This window comes from Arachis stenosperma, chromosome 4 (assembly GCF_014773155.1).
Source record: "Arachis stenosperma cultivar V10309 chromosome 4, arast.V10309.gnm1.PFL2, whole genome shotgun sequence".
Classification (NCBI taxonomy): Eukaryota; Viridiplantae; Streptophyta; class Magnoliopsida; order Fabales; family Fabaceae; genus Arachis; species Arachis stenosperma.
The window spans coordinates 144,852,802-144,865,943 of NC_080380.1; the positions used below are offsets into that span (position 1 = coordinate 144,852,802).

At 32.1% G+C, this 13,142-nt stretch overlaps 1 protein-coding gene across 3 annotated transcripts; it reads left to right on the plus strand.

The window, feature by feature from the left end:
- Nucleotides 1-2,835: 2,835 nt before the first annotated feature.
- On the plus strand, nt 2,836-7,425 carry LOC130973853 (KH domain-containing protein HEN4-like). Of its 3 annotated transcripts, XR_009084307.1 has the most exons (8): nt 2,836-3,623; nt 4,421-4,843; nt 4,959-5,216; nt 5,325-5,591; nt 5,673-5,737; nt 5,817-5,884; nt 6,057-6,911; nt 6,995-7,425. XR_009084307.1 is itself a non-coding variant. In XM_057898537.1 (7 exons), the coding sequence occupies exons 1-6, from the start codon at nt 2,988-2,990 to the stop codon at nt 5,863-5,865; spliced, it is 1,698 nt and encodes a 565-aa protein (XP_057754520.1). In that variant the 5' UTR covers nt 2,836-2,987; the 3' UTR covers nt 5,866-5,884; nt 6,057-7,425. The 3 variants fall into 3 exon arrangements, 2 of the variants coding, with proteins under 2 accessions (XP_057754520.1, XP_057754521.1); XM_057898537.1 differs by having other exon boundaries at nt 6,057-7,425; XM_057898538.1 differs by having other exon boundaries at nt 6,483-7,425.
- Nucleotides 7,426-13,142: the final 5,717 nt, after the last annotated feature.

Sequence of the window (13,142 nt, forward strand, 5' to 3'; positions counted from 1 at the left end):
AAACTAGTCCCACGTCAAAGAAAACAAGGAAAAGTGATGAGTTTATAAGATGAGAGACGCATTTACTTGACACCTTAATGTTTTGAGTTGGATGTGGTGTCTTCTCATCTTATGTTCTCTGATTTATTCTTCTCCGAAATTTTTTCGGTTGTCGATAGCTCCCCAACAGTTGGTTATTTCAATAAATTTTAACCGTTAATCTTAATTATATATATAATATATATTTTTTATAATTAAAATCAACGGTTAAAAATTACTAAAATACCAGAATATCATTACAATTGAATGTTTTCCAAACTTTCATGTCAGTGATGATGACAATTGTTAAAGAGTAGAGAGTTAACAAATGAGTTACCATGCAGCAAAAAGAAACTTATATTGATACTCATAATCTTTTGGCTCCCTTAGCAGCATATAACATGGAAGAAATCGTGAATCATGATCAAGGATGATGAAAAGTATCTTTCCAAAAAAATATTTTTTTTTCAGAGGAAGCTAAAAAAGCATCTTTCAATTATGTCCACAAACAAGGTTCTTCTCTGGTTTATTATTGTTTTTTCCTTCCTGAAAATAGGTTGCCAGGTATAGAGTTAATCTATAAAGGTTCTAATCAATGTGACCCTATATATGATCCCTCGCTGTCTCATATGTCCCCAACTGAAGGGACATGCATATGCACATGCAGTACATGAATAAAATTTATAAAAAAAAATTAAATTAAATTGTTTTTTAAGCAGATTAAAGTATTCTATATAATGTAAAATATTAAAAATAGGTACAATTTATTACATTAGTAAAACTAAAATACATACTTTATATCATTATTGTAATTTGAATCAATAAAAAAATGATTTCTAAATTATTTAGATATACTTATCATTAAAAGATATTTTTGTAAAATAAGTGATAGAATAGTTTATTTTTTCCTGTATATAGGACTGTCAAAATATGTCAAATTTATTTTACTAATATATTTAGTCATTTAAAAGATTGGATTTTAGTATTTAAAATTAGACCCGTTAAATTTTAGGTTAACCAGGCAGAACTTAATCTAAAAAAATAATAGGTTAAAGGGATTTTTTGTTCACATTCCTCTTATTCAATATAAAAAATTGATCCATCAATAAAAAAATTAGTTGTTTAAGATTTTTTGTTCAAAATTAGTTTCTTTTGTAAAAATATTTTTTTAAAAAAATAAAAAATAAATAAATTGACCTATTTAATCTGTTGGGTTAGCCATAAATAATCTAGACTAAAACATTATCCATAAACAAAATGGAATGGGCCTTAATGGGCCGAGCTGACTTATTTGATAGTCCTATTTGTAAGAAAGGTTTTGTAAATAAGAGGAAGATAAGTGTCATTCAAATATTTTTCAAGAGGGGAGTATTTTTTAAAGTATAATGTAATTTTTCGCCGTATATAGCAGTTTTCATGCATGTAGTGTTGTTTTTGGTATACGTATAGTCTTTTTATGTTTTTGATTTGACTTATAGCATTCTGTTTTTGGTGATAGACGTATAGCCTTTCTATTTGGGTCAGAATCCAAATCTCTTGCGTTATTGGTTAACGAGGCTTTACCAGTTTGGACACCTAGCCTTCTGCTCATGGCCCAATATGTTAATTTTTTTTTGTATCAGAATCTCTTATTTTCTTAACATGTAATTTATAGAACTCAGCCTACAATCCTTATGACCCAAAAAACAAAAAAAAGCTTACAATCCTTTAGTTAGGTTTGAATTAGTTTTGAGTAAATAGTTAAATTAGTCTTCAAAAGATTTCTTATTCTCTAAATTAGTTTCTAATTTTTTTTAATTAAATTCGTCCTTCAAAGATTTTAAGTTAGTCATTTTAGTCCTTTTATCACTTCCGTTATTAAAGACGTCAAAATTTTTGGTGTGACACGTTAAGTGACACTATAACACATACCTAGTAGTCGTAATTGGCAATTAATATAATAAGTTTATAAAATCAGATCAAATCAACGAAGAATTTCAATGCTTCAAGTTCTACCCTCAATTAAATTTTAATTTGATCTAATTTCATAAACTTATTATGCTAATAGTCAATTACGACTTTTATATGTGTGTCGTAGTATCACTTAACGTGCCACATTAATAAATTTTAACACCGTCAACCAAAAAATTGACAAAAAAACTAATACAATTAATTTAAAATATTTAAAAAATAAATTTAATTAAAAAAATTTAAAGATTAATTTAAAAAACGAACAATTTTTTAATTACGAATTTGATCATTTACCCCGTTAGTTTTGGTAAAACATGTATGTACTTGTTGGAGCTTAGTTAATATTCAAGATTTAAATTTCATGTATATAGTTACCATTTCAAATATATATATATATATTTTTATCATATATCTAATATCTAATTCCACCCCAACATATTTAAATATTACAAATTTTCTAACTCAAAATATGCTTACATAATCCATTAACTGTGATATTCCTCTTAGTTATTGTTCTTTGATATTATGATATTATCATATTCATATATGCAACTACCAGATTATAGAGTTAGGAGCTTTCATTAAGAGTAACTGACTAACTGCAGCTTTATTGGACATGACTCTTTTCTGGCATGATGTTGAACAATTTCATCCACGGACAAGAGCCTTAAAACATGCATGTTACCCACATTAGAAATATGCTTTAGCCCAAACAAGGATATAGCAAAATTGCCATAGTTGATTAAGGAAAAATATCCGAGATATCAAATAAAACAAGTGGATTTGTAGGGTTATTAGTATGAGGCGGCGAAAGAAATAAAAAATAAAATCTCAACACTGCGGTGGCAATAAGTATAAATATTAAAAAACTCTATAATTGCCAGCTTGCCACTGCAACTTGGATTCTCTTTTCTCTCTTCTCTTCTTCTTCTTCTTCAAGTGGCGACTTCATTTTCTCTTTCGTTTCGCTTGAAACCGTAACCACCTCAATTCAGTTACGTAACTACGTTGTTTCCGTTATGGCCGGTATAACAGCTTCTAACGGCAAGCGCTCTCACTCTCACTCCGACTACGAAACCAACAACACCACCAGCAACAGCTACGGCGGAAACAAGCGCCGGAACCCTAGCGCCGCCGAGGATAGGGATCAGCTACCTTCCGACGACACTGGCACTGTGTACCGCTACCTCTGCCCCGTTCGTAAGATCGGCAGCGTCATCGGCCGCGGCGGCGACATTGTGAAGCAACTCAGGGCTGAAACGAAGGCGAAGATTCGGATCGGTGAGACCGTTCCAGGATGCGAGGAGCGAGTGGTTATGATATACAGTGTTTCAGATGAGACGAATGAGTTCGAGGATAGCGGCGATTTTGTGTCGCCGGCGCAGGATGCGCTGTTTAGGGTTCACCAAAGAGTGCTCGCTGAAGACTTGCGCGGCGGCGGTGGCGATGACGAAGATGATTATTGCGGTGATGAGGATGATAGAGAGAAGCACGTGACTGCTAGGCTCTTGGTGCCGTCGGATCAGATCGGTTGCGTCATCGGAAAAGGGGGCCAGATTGTTCAAAGCATCAGGAGTGAGACCGGTGCGCAGATTCGGATCCTTAAGGACGAGCGGTTGCCTGGTTGCGCCTTGAGCAACGATGAACTTGTGCAGGTACACTCAATGTGTCTGAAATTTACTCTCAGAACTTTCAGCTAGCCAATTATATCTACTTGCATTCGTGCTGAATAATATTTGAAACTGAACACTCAATTGCCACTCCAACAAGATTAGATAAAGAAGGAAGAATTTATCATATTATGTGTACTGTTAACATATTATGTGCGAATAATGTTAGTGCACGGGTAGGTAGTTACCTGAAAATGGATCACCTTGACCTTGGTAATTCTCATCATGAACGCTGCATTAAATTATTACCTTGTTTTAAGTAGTTGTCTACCTAAATTTACATTCATAGTCTACATAAGAAGAATATTATTATACTAATGTGTTGCCATTGGCCCCATTTAAGCAAATATAGGTAGCGCACTAGTTAAGGATTCAAATGGAGGTTTGTTTTAGAGAAACAAAATATACAAATTTCCAACGCATTGAATAAAATAACGTAAATTTTTTCAAAATTTTTGCTTTTGGAATCTGTAGTCAGTTGAGCACTAGTTAACAAAACCCAAGGAACATAAGGTGAACCAAAATCATATGTTAGCAATGGCATTTCAATTCTTAACAATTGCTTTCAACAATTTGAAAGCATTTTCATGGATTGAGTTTCATTATTATGGATGCCTTGGTTTTGTCTGTGTTGTGGATGCATTAGTTCTAGTTGATGGTTGTTTGGTTCGCGTGTTTTCAAATTCTTTTGTAATTGTTTGTAAGTTGGATCGAATGGAAACCATTGTGGTGTAGATATCTTTATTTGTGGTATAATTTTATCATCGATTGTAAAACTCCAGATATCTGGAGATGCTGTGGTGGTGAAGAAAGCTCTGTATAAAGTTGCATCCCAACTTCATGATAACCCGTCACGGTCTCAGCATCTGCTTACTTCTGCTCCTCCTGGTGCTTATGCAAATAGTGCTTCACTCATGGGTCCAACCGCAGGGATTGTGGGAGTAGGTCCTCTTGTGGGTGCTTATGGTGGATATAAGAGTGATGCTGGAGACTGGTCACGGTCCATGTATTCAGCTCCAAGGGATGAAGCTTCTTCAAAAGAATTCTCAGTACGATTTGTTTGTCCAACTGCTAACATTGGAGGGGTGATAGGAAAAGGTGGTGCTATAATAAATCAAATTAGGCAGGAGTCTGGGGCAACAATCAAAGTTGATAGTTCAGCAACTGAAGGAGATGACTGCTTAATAACCATTTCAACAAAAGAGGTGAAATATTTATTATCAAGTGTACATTTTTCTAAAGAAAAAAAAAATTGTTGTATGGACATGTGATGTATATAATATATAACATCTGTACCCATGATGGCTATGATTAATGCAGTACTTTGAAGATTCATTCTCTCCAACAATAGATGCAGCTGTGCGTTTACAACCACGGTTCAGTGAGAAAGTTGAAAGAGATTCAGGGGTGATCTCTTTCACTACACGATTTCTGGTGTCAGCTTCAAGGATCGGTTGCCTTATTGGTAAAGGTGGATCAATAATAGCTGAAATGAGGAGGTTTACAAAAGCTAACATTCGCATACTATCAAAAGAAAATCTTCCTAGAATTGCGTCTAAAGATGATGAAATGGTGATGGTAAGGGAATTGTCATAGTTTGATGGTTTTCTTTGTATGGTGAGATGAAATTGTCCCGTTAAGTCTGAATAGTGAATGTTCATCATATTTCTTGTTCTCCATGGTCAGATTTCTGGGGACCTTGATATTGCCAAGGATGCTCTTATACATGTTCTTACACGGTTGAAAGCAAACCTTTTTGATAAGGAGCGTGCTGTGCCTGCATTCCCTCCAGCACTTACATATCTCCCTGTTTCAGCTGATGCACCAGATGGTTCTAGCTATGACAGTAGAGATGGTAAACCACACGGACGTGTCCATTCATTTTCAAGTGGGTATGGAGGTGTAAGTGATTTGCCTTCTGGGGACGCTTATGGAAGCTATGGAGGTTCACAGGTACTGTGCAACCATATAAGTTTGTGAAAATTTCATTTGAAGATGAATTCTGTAGTGATTTCATTATTGTTATATCCTCAGCGTGGTAACAGCAGTGCTTATGGAGCATATGGAAATTATTCTTTGGGACGGAGTAGTGCATCTGGGTAACCAATCAAGCTATCTATTTCCCTGTCCTCTGTGTTCCGAAACTTGCCAATGCTGATATTTACTATATATTGCTAGGTTGTCTAATCAGGGCAGTGCTTCTCGGAGGAGAAACCATGGTTACTAAAATTTGTCAGTCGATGCAGGTAGAATACAGTTATCATGATTTCTTCTATCTTTCATCTAGCAACTCCGTATTATATTGGCCATTCATATAGAATATATACAAAATTGATATCCTAACCTAAACTATGTGTACCATTTAGATTCTGATACTGTTGTTTTCCCTTTGTTGCCTTTCCCTTCCCATCCAAACAGCTGAGCTCTCTGAAGCCCGCACAGCCTACTACCTCCTAAACTGGAAGACCAGATGAACCAGGATTTGAACAAAGTCATGTCCACCTTGTCACCTCTACCTAGAGAGGACCAAACATATGTAGAGACTATTGAAATTGGCCACGTCCATTTTACCTTATTCCCAAGCTTGATAACTTATATGCTCCCCAGAACCCATAAAGGCTTGCCTTTATTTCAGATGTTTCAATCTAAAATACCATGTAGCTATGATCCTCCTGTAGTTGTATACCTGTATTATTACTTTTGGGTTTTGTTTTCCTGATATTCACTGTTACATGCAGTACCAAATTTGTGGTTTGATTGGATTTAATTATGTGAATTCCTGGTAATTGACTTGCGTCTTTTACATCAAAATTTGGCGGAGCCTCTCTGTATTCTGTCTTGCAGGTGTTAATCGTGTCAAAAACAAGTGAGGTTGTGCCGCATCACTTGACTGAAAATTCATTTAGTTTTGAGTATTCGGATGTGGTGAGTTGAAGGTTCAGAAGGTGTTTCACATACGCAGTGACTCTACTAATGAAGCTCAGAGACATAATATACATTTACTTTGACCAACTAAGGCAATACAATTTGCAGGGCGTAGCTTGCATGGATTTAGTGACACGGAGAAATGGCCTTTGTTGCTTTTTTGTTCTGATTTGTCAAAATGGTGCTTGGTTGGTCTATTTTTAAACTCTGCATCTGGAGCATCATATTCTTTTGGTTGAGCTTATTTAGAATTCAGCTGCATTTGAGAGCTTATTAGTTATTACACTAGGTTTCTTTTTATTTTAGAATTTCATCCTGAATGAGAGGTGTCATTGGACACCCGCACAGGTAAGTTGGTTTATAGATATGTTAGCATATGATCCGTTACATTAACTGTACTCAGCTTAATTTTTTTTGGATTAATTTGACAGGTTTAGTATGCAAGCGTTGGCCATTTTAGCTTGCAAGGTTGCATGGTGTAACTCAGTTGCAGCAGCAAATGCAATGCACAGTTCTAAAATGAATTTTTTAAAAATTTAATGCAAATACAATGGGGAACTTGTGTGGTAGCCGTTGAAATATTTTATGCTTTTTCCTCGTCTTACGCAATAAAGCATGGATCATTGTGCTACTTGTACACAGCAAATATATAGGACTTTAGCAAGAAATTTGTGAAGAGTTCATTCGATCAGGGGAATCATTGTTGCGCAATTTAACCAAAGCATGTTATAAATAAATATGCAATACATTGAACTTTGTTGTTAAAATAGACCAGAATCAGTACATGCTGGTATAGTCCTTTTATAGCTTGGTTATCGTTAATTCTTTTATAATAAACAAGTGAAGTTAGTTGAAGCTTTAATAGATGGTTCATATATGTGAAAATGTATTGATTGTATATCCATTGATGCAAAATTGAGAGTTTGAGACTAGTAGTTATAGCTCACAGTTTAAAAAGAAGCCGGTGGCATTTAGGGCTGGCAAATCCATACCCTACCCGCGGGTAAGGTAGACATCGGTCCGAGTATGCCTGCTAATAGGGTAGGGTACGGGTTTAGGGTATATCATACTCTTTCTCTACTCGTACCATATATATAGCACCTATTTTATAAAAAATTAGGTATATAGTGAAGGAGATGAGAGTTGAATTCACAACTTCTTTTGTGTAATGACTTGCAATAAGTGAGTAACTACTAAATTAATTAGTTAATTTAGTAATTTGGATTATTAGTTTTTTATTTTTGATTTTATTAATATGTATGAAATTTAGAATGATTGAATTTTATATTTGTTTTGAAAAAATTTAATATTTCTGCAGGTAGAATAGTGTTTAGAACTTTATGGTGCGGGTAGGTTAGAATTGAGAGATTTTCAACCTGCGAGTAGAATATGGTAGAATTTTAATAAAATTAATAAAATTTTGGGTAGGGTTTGACCCTACCCAGCACTAGCGGCATTCACATTCGTATTTCAAAATTCAAATTAAAAATCAGTGTTTTGGGTGGTTATACTCGAATAAAAAAATTATAATTAAACTGATAATTCAATGAGTCAAATTTTTTTTATAAGAAATGACTAGATTGTAATGAAGTTTACAATGTATTTACGTATTTTTGGGAACATCTATGAATATATATTGTGTTCATTTTTTGTAATATTCAAAAGGTGCTCTTCCATATTTTACTTAACTCTTTTGAATTATTAAAGTATAAACAATGTTACATAATCAGTAAATATTATTTTTGTCAGGATTAGTAATAATTTGTATCTATATTTGTAGAGTTTTGCACAAAAGAATATATAATGTGTTGGTTAAATAATAACAAAAAATACTAAAAATTATTAGTTCCAAAAGTTTTTTAGAGTATTACACTTATTTGCACTTGATTTCTTTTATTTTTAATTCAATATCTTACAAAACCCAAACTCAGATACGTAATTTAAATTCAGCATGCAATCAAAACTCTTAACATTATTTTTTTGGAGAGATATAAGTAAATGCTGAAAAAAAAAAAGAAAAAATATAAACAAAACCTAATTGCATTGGCTAATTACTCATTCTTCAAGTAAAACAAAGCATTTCAGTAGCAAGCATACATTAACCAAACAACAAACTACATTCTTTTGTGGAGTGAAGAAGAATAGTTTGTTCACTTTTCATGTACGACAAGAAAGACTAGTCCTACCTCTTCGTCACGCACCAATTTTTTGGACTTTCCTATCTTAATTTGAATTTGGATTTGGCATGTGATTAATATGTATTCTTTAAATTCCTAGGTGCTTTTAAGATGATTGAATCTTTTTCACAGTCAATAGAAGTTAGTGATGATATGAAGATAATAAGGCATAATGAAAAGAATTTGAAAATTTGATGTGTTTGTTTATGTACAAAATCCATTATACCATGCATGTCTTTTACTGGATTATAAAAATGAAGGGAGTACATATATTTGTTATTATATACAAAGAAGTAGAGAGAGTTACAAAATCTTTTAACATGTCCTCAAAGATAGACACGATAAATTAAGTAGAAGAGAGTAAGGATTCTAACTTTCTTTTAACGAGAGTTCTTAGAATATTTATGCTGTATTTTTTTATAGCTAAAAGCAGTAAATTCAATACACCTAACTCAACTGAGTACTGACATATAAGTAATACGATACTACTGAGATATGTTTCTTCATCTAGGTTAAAAGCTACTTCTCTTAAATATATGACCCTTCATCAGTTGACCCTGATGGGAAAATACTACCTATTCTGAAAGCATACATGTGATGATGGAGATGCATCTAATAAAGTTGTTGTATTTATTGATTTTTTCCTTCTGTGTAATGTCACATCCAGCACTAAGAAGCCTCTTCACTAGAATATTTTACTATATATTAGTTTTTTTCTCTCAATATTCATATATATAAAAATATAAATATAATAAAATATAAATATATTTTGTTATACTGAGATAGACAGAGTTATGATAAAAATAAAATATATGTTCTCAACATATATTTAGAATAAATTATTTTTATATCTTTGTCATTCAATCTATTATTTCAATTTATACTTAGGATTGTAACTCATTTAATGCTTTAGAATATGACATATCAAATAGTGGAAGCAATTTTTTTCTATATATAAACTAATCATAGTCTTTTGGTGTTTGCTTCATACTTTCTCATTCATCTATTTTCTGCTAACAAAGGCTTGAGTGCCAATTATATCATTCTTCTCTCCTGGTTATTCTTTTTCTCCTTATTTTCTTTTCATCCTATTTTAGTGTCAATAGTTCTTTTGATTTTAACAGAGAATGTTGTTGTCTTCTTCTTTAATTGGTTACAATACTAGATTTTGTAAGAATGGCATGAAACATAACATCTACTAGTGGAGACTGTGATATTACAGTTTGATCATCTTATGTTTTGCATGTGGGAATGAGTACATGTTTGGGCAGCCAAGGATGACTTGCCGGTAAAGTTTGTTTGTTCACTCAATGTGCGCTAACTAATTAAACTGGCAAGTCGTCTCTGGCTACACAAAAGCCTCTTTCTCTCATGCTACACATTTTGATGAAATATACATGCATCCCTCCCTTGTTGGATAAGCTTGCTCACAATGTATACTGCTACCTGGTTATTACATATTTTCTTATTTACAAAGTTTCAAACAACAATGATTATATAGAAATGATCTATGTTAATTTGATTGTCTTCCACTCTCACTAAGTTATGTCATTTTCTTTGATGATAGTGATACTTTTTGTATGTAATTATAATGAATCATATGAAATTAATTACATAAAAAATATTCTAAAAGATAATTATTAGACACATAATAGCTGAGAAATAGATTAAATCCAGAAGGTATAAATTAAAATAGCTAGATGTTGATCATTAGCAGGTTAGCTTGATGTCTTTGATCAAGTACTTTAGAACAAAATTTCAAGTATTATTTCTCATTATATTGCATTGTTTCTACCATAAATTTAATTTTGGAAATTCCTCACCATGTCTACGGCTTAAGATTTCTTCTTTAACTGCTTATGGCATATATAATTATAACCATCATGATGCATGCATTCAATACAATTATATTCATCATTTTGTGCTACATATTTTCTTTGGATGAATTTTGTCCTTACATTTCTATAGTGGATATTTTATTTAATTTTAATTTAATTATTTGTCTTGAAGTTAACTATAACTTACTCATAATATCTAAAGATATAATTAATGGTAAAATGGAAATTGGCCTAGTGCAGCACTTGTATAAAACATTAGTAATTCCTTTTAAAAATCTAAGATGATTCCATGTTAAGCATGGAATTTTATCATTTTGATTATATTGAATGGATTCCATCTTCATACATGCAAATTTACATATGATTATATTGCAACATTCATCAAGATAGAATCAAATAATTTGCTCACTTACTCACATGTACAATTTACAATAGTACAAATGGTTGCTTATATATGAATATGACCACTTTTGGTGACTATCTAAGGTGTATTTCTTGAATCATTTAACTTATAGGTAGTATGATTGTTTAAAATTATGTTTTAACTAATTTAATTCTGTGAAAGTAAATAATTTATTTTATTATCTTAATTTTTTTATAATTGAAATAGTTTTCGGTTCAAATAAATTAAAGAATAATGTTACAATAATGTCAGCACAATTTATTATTTTTGATTAGTAGTTAACCAGCAAATATTTAAAAGTATTGATTAAAAAAAATTGATGTTGGGTTGCAGGGCTAAAAATGTTGGATTGCTAGCTAAAAATACTGGCCAATATAAATTAAAATTGCTGACTCTTAAATTTTTTTCTAAATTAATATTAATATGTGATATGCTTATCTTTCACTTATTTGAAAGTACATGAAAAAAGAGTGTTAATGTCCTATTTTTATTTTTTTTTAAAACACAATAATTTATTTTGATCCTTTAAAATGAGTGATTGGTCTAAAGAAGAAAAGAAATGGAGGGTATGGCCATTTATACACAAGAATAATTAAAATAATGAATTTTTTAACAAAATATGTTTTGATGATATACACTTATAAAGTAAAATGCTCTTAAGGGAGTTTTACGGATTCAAAGAAATAGAATCAGTCATTGATTTATTTATTAATTATTATGTTAGATTGTTTTTGTTACATTCTTTGGATACTTCAATAAGATAATTTATGAAGTTTATTGAAAATCACTTTCCTTTGGCCACTAAGCACAAGCAACACCAGTAGAGGTGGCAATATGTACCCTACTCGTGGATACTCAATCCGACCCTATCCGATCGAGTAAGGTTGCCAATCCGATTCGCAGCGGGTAGGGTTATCGTGCGGGTCGGATAGGGTGCGGGTTGAGCTTTAACCCTACTCGACTAATCCGCATTCTATATATGTTTATGTTATATACTTATATAAAAATATATTTTAAGTAGATGTTGAATCAAAAACCTCTCACTAAATGCAAAAGATCCTTAACCACTAAAAAAGAATCATTAATTGATAATTTAATATTTTTTTACATAAAAATAAGTTCTATTTTAAATTATCATTAAGTTATATAATAATGTTGTATATTTTTTGTAATCCGCGAGTAGGGTCGGATACCCACGGATTAAGAACGGGTAAGATTAGGGTTGGGATATTCTCAATCCGCGGATAAGGTATGATTGAGTTTATATAAAAATCTCAACGCGCAGGTAGAATTAGGGTTGGATCCAAACCCTACGCTATCTTACCCATTGCCACCCCTAAACATCAGTCTAGAAATTTGATGTTTGTCATTCATGATTCACCGGTAACAAAATGGTTTGACAATCAGTTTCACAATGCTTTGACCATTTTTCTCTTTTATAATACTTTCTTCATTTTATGTTAATAAGCTATTTTGAATTAATGCTTCGAAAGCAATTTATATTTGTTTCAATATATTGATTTACTAATGTATTAGAAAAGAAAAATTATAGCAATTTACCAACATACTACATCTCAAATAAATCATTACGCGCTTCAAATTGAATGAAACTCTTATGCACACACTCTTTAAAACTTGAAAAATTTGTCAATGAAAGTGTTAGAAAATTCAAAACTTCAAATAGTTTAAGCATGGTTCTTCCTTTGCTTCAAGCTCAAAAGCACAAATAATTTTAAGGAAGAACGAATGCACACTATGAGACTACAAGAAAGTAATTTTAAGGATCATGTTGATGGCACACAATCACCTTCTAGGTCTAGAACCTAGCTTTGGCCTTCTTAATTTCATCTCAGGTTTTGATTCAAACAAATAATGCAAATGCTTTTATGCGGGTTATAAAAGGACTTTTTCTCAGCCTTGGTTGATTTTCACCAGAAAAAGAATGACCAAAAAAAATGGTGCAAGTTTTTTTTCCAACATTGTGAGAAATTTAGTGCACAAGGAATGAGTACATTTTTCAAAATAAAAAGTATGCATGTAAAAGGAACAAGTTGAATTTTCATGTATGGTCTGAAAGCTATAAAGATGAATTTGGCCAATGGCAAAATTAGATAAGATGATGATTATTCTGTAAATAAGTATGAAAATACTTGTACTAGTC

Coding starts and splice junctions, on each gene's coding strand:
- LOC130973853 (XM_057898537.1), top strand. CDS start 2,988: ATGGCCGGTATAACAGCTTCTAACGGCAAGCGCTCTCACTCTCACTCC. Junction 5,592..5,672: donor GAAGCTATGGAGGTTCACAG/GTACTGTGCAAC, acceptor TTATATCCTCAG/CGTGGTAACAGCAGTGCTTA. Junction 5,738..5,816: donor GGACGGAGTAGTGCATCTGG/GTAACCAATCAA, acceptor ATATATTGCTAG/GTTGTCTAATCAGGGCAGTG.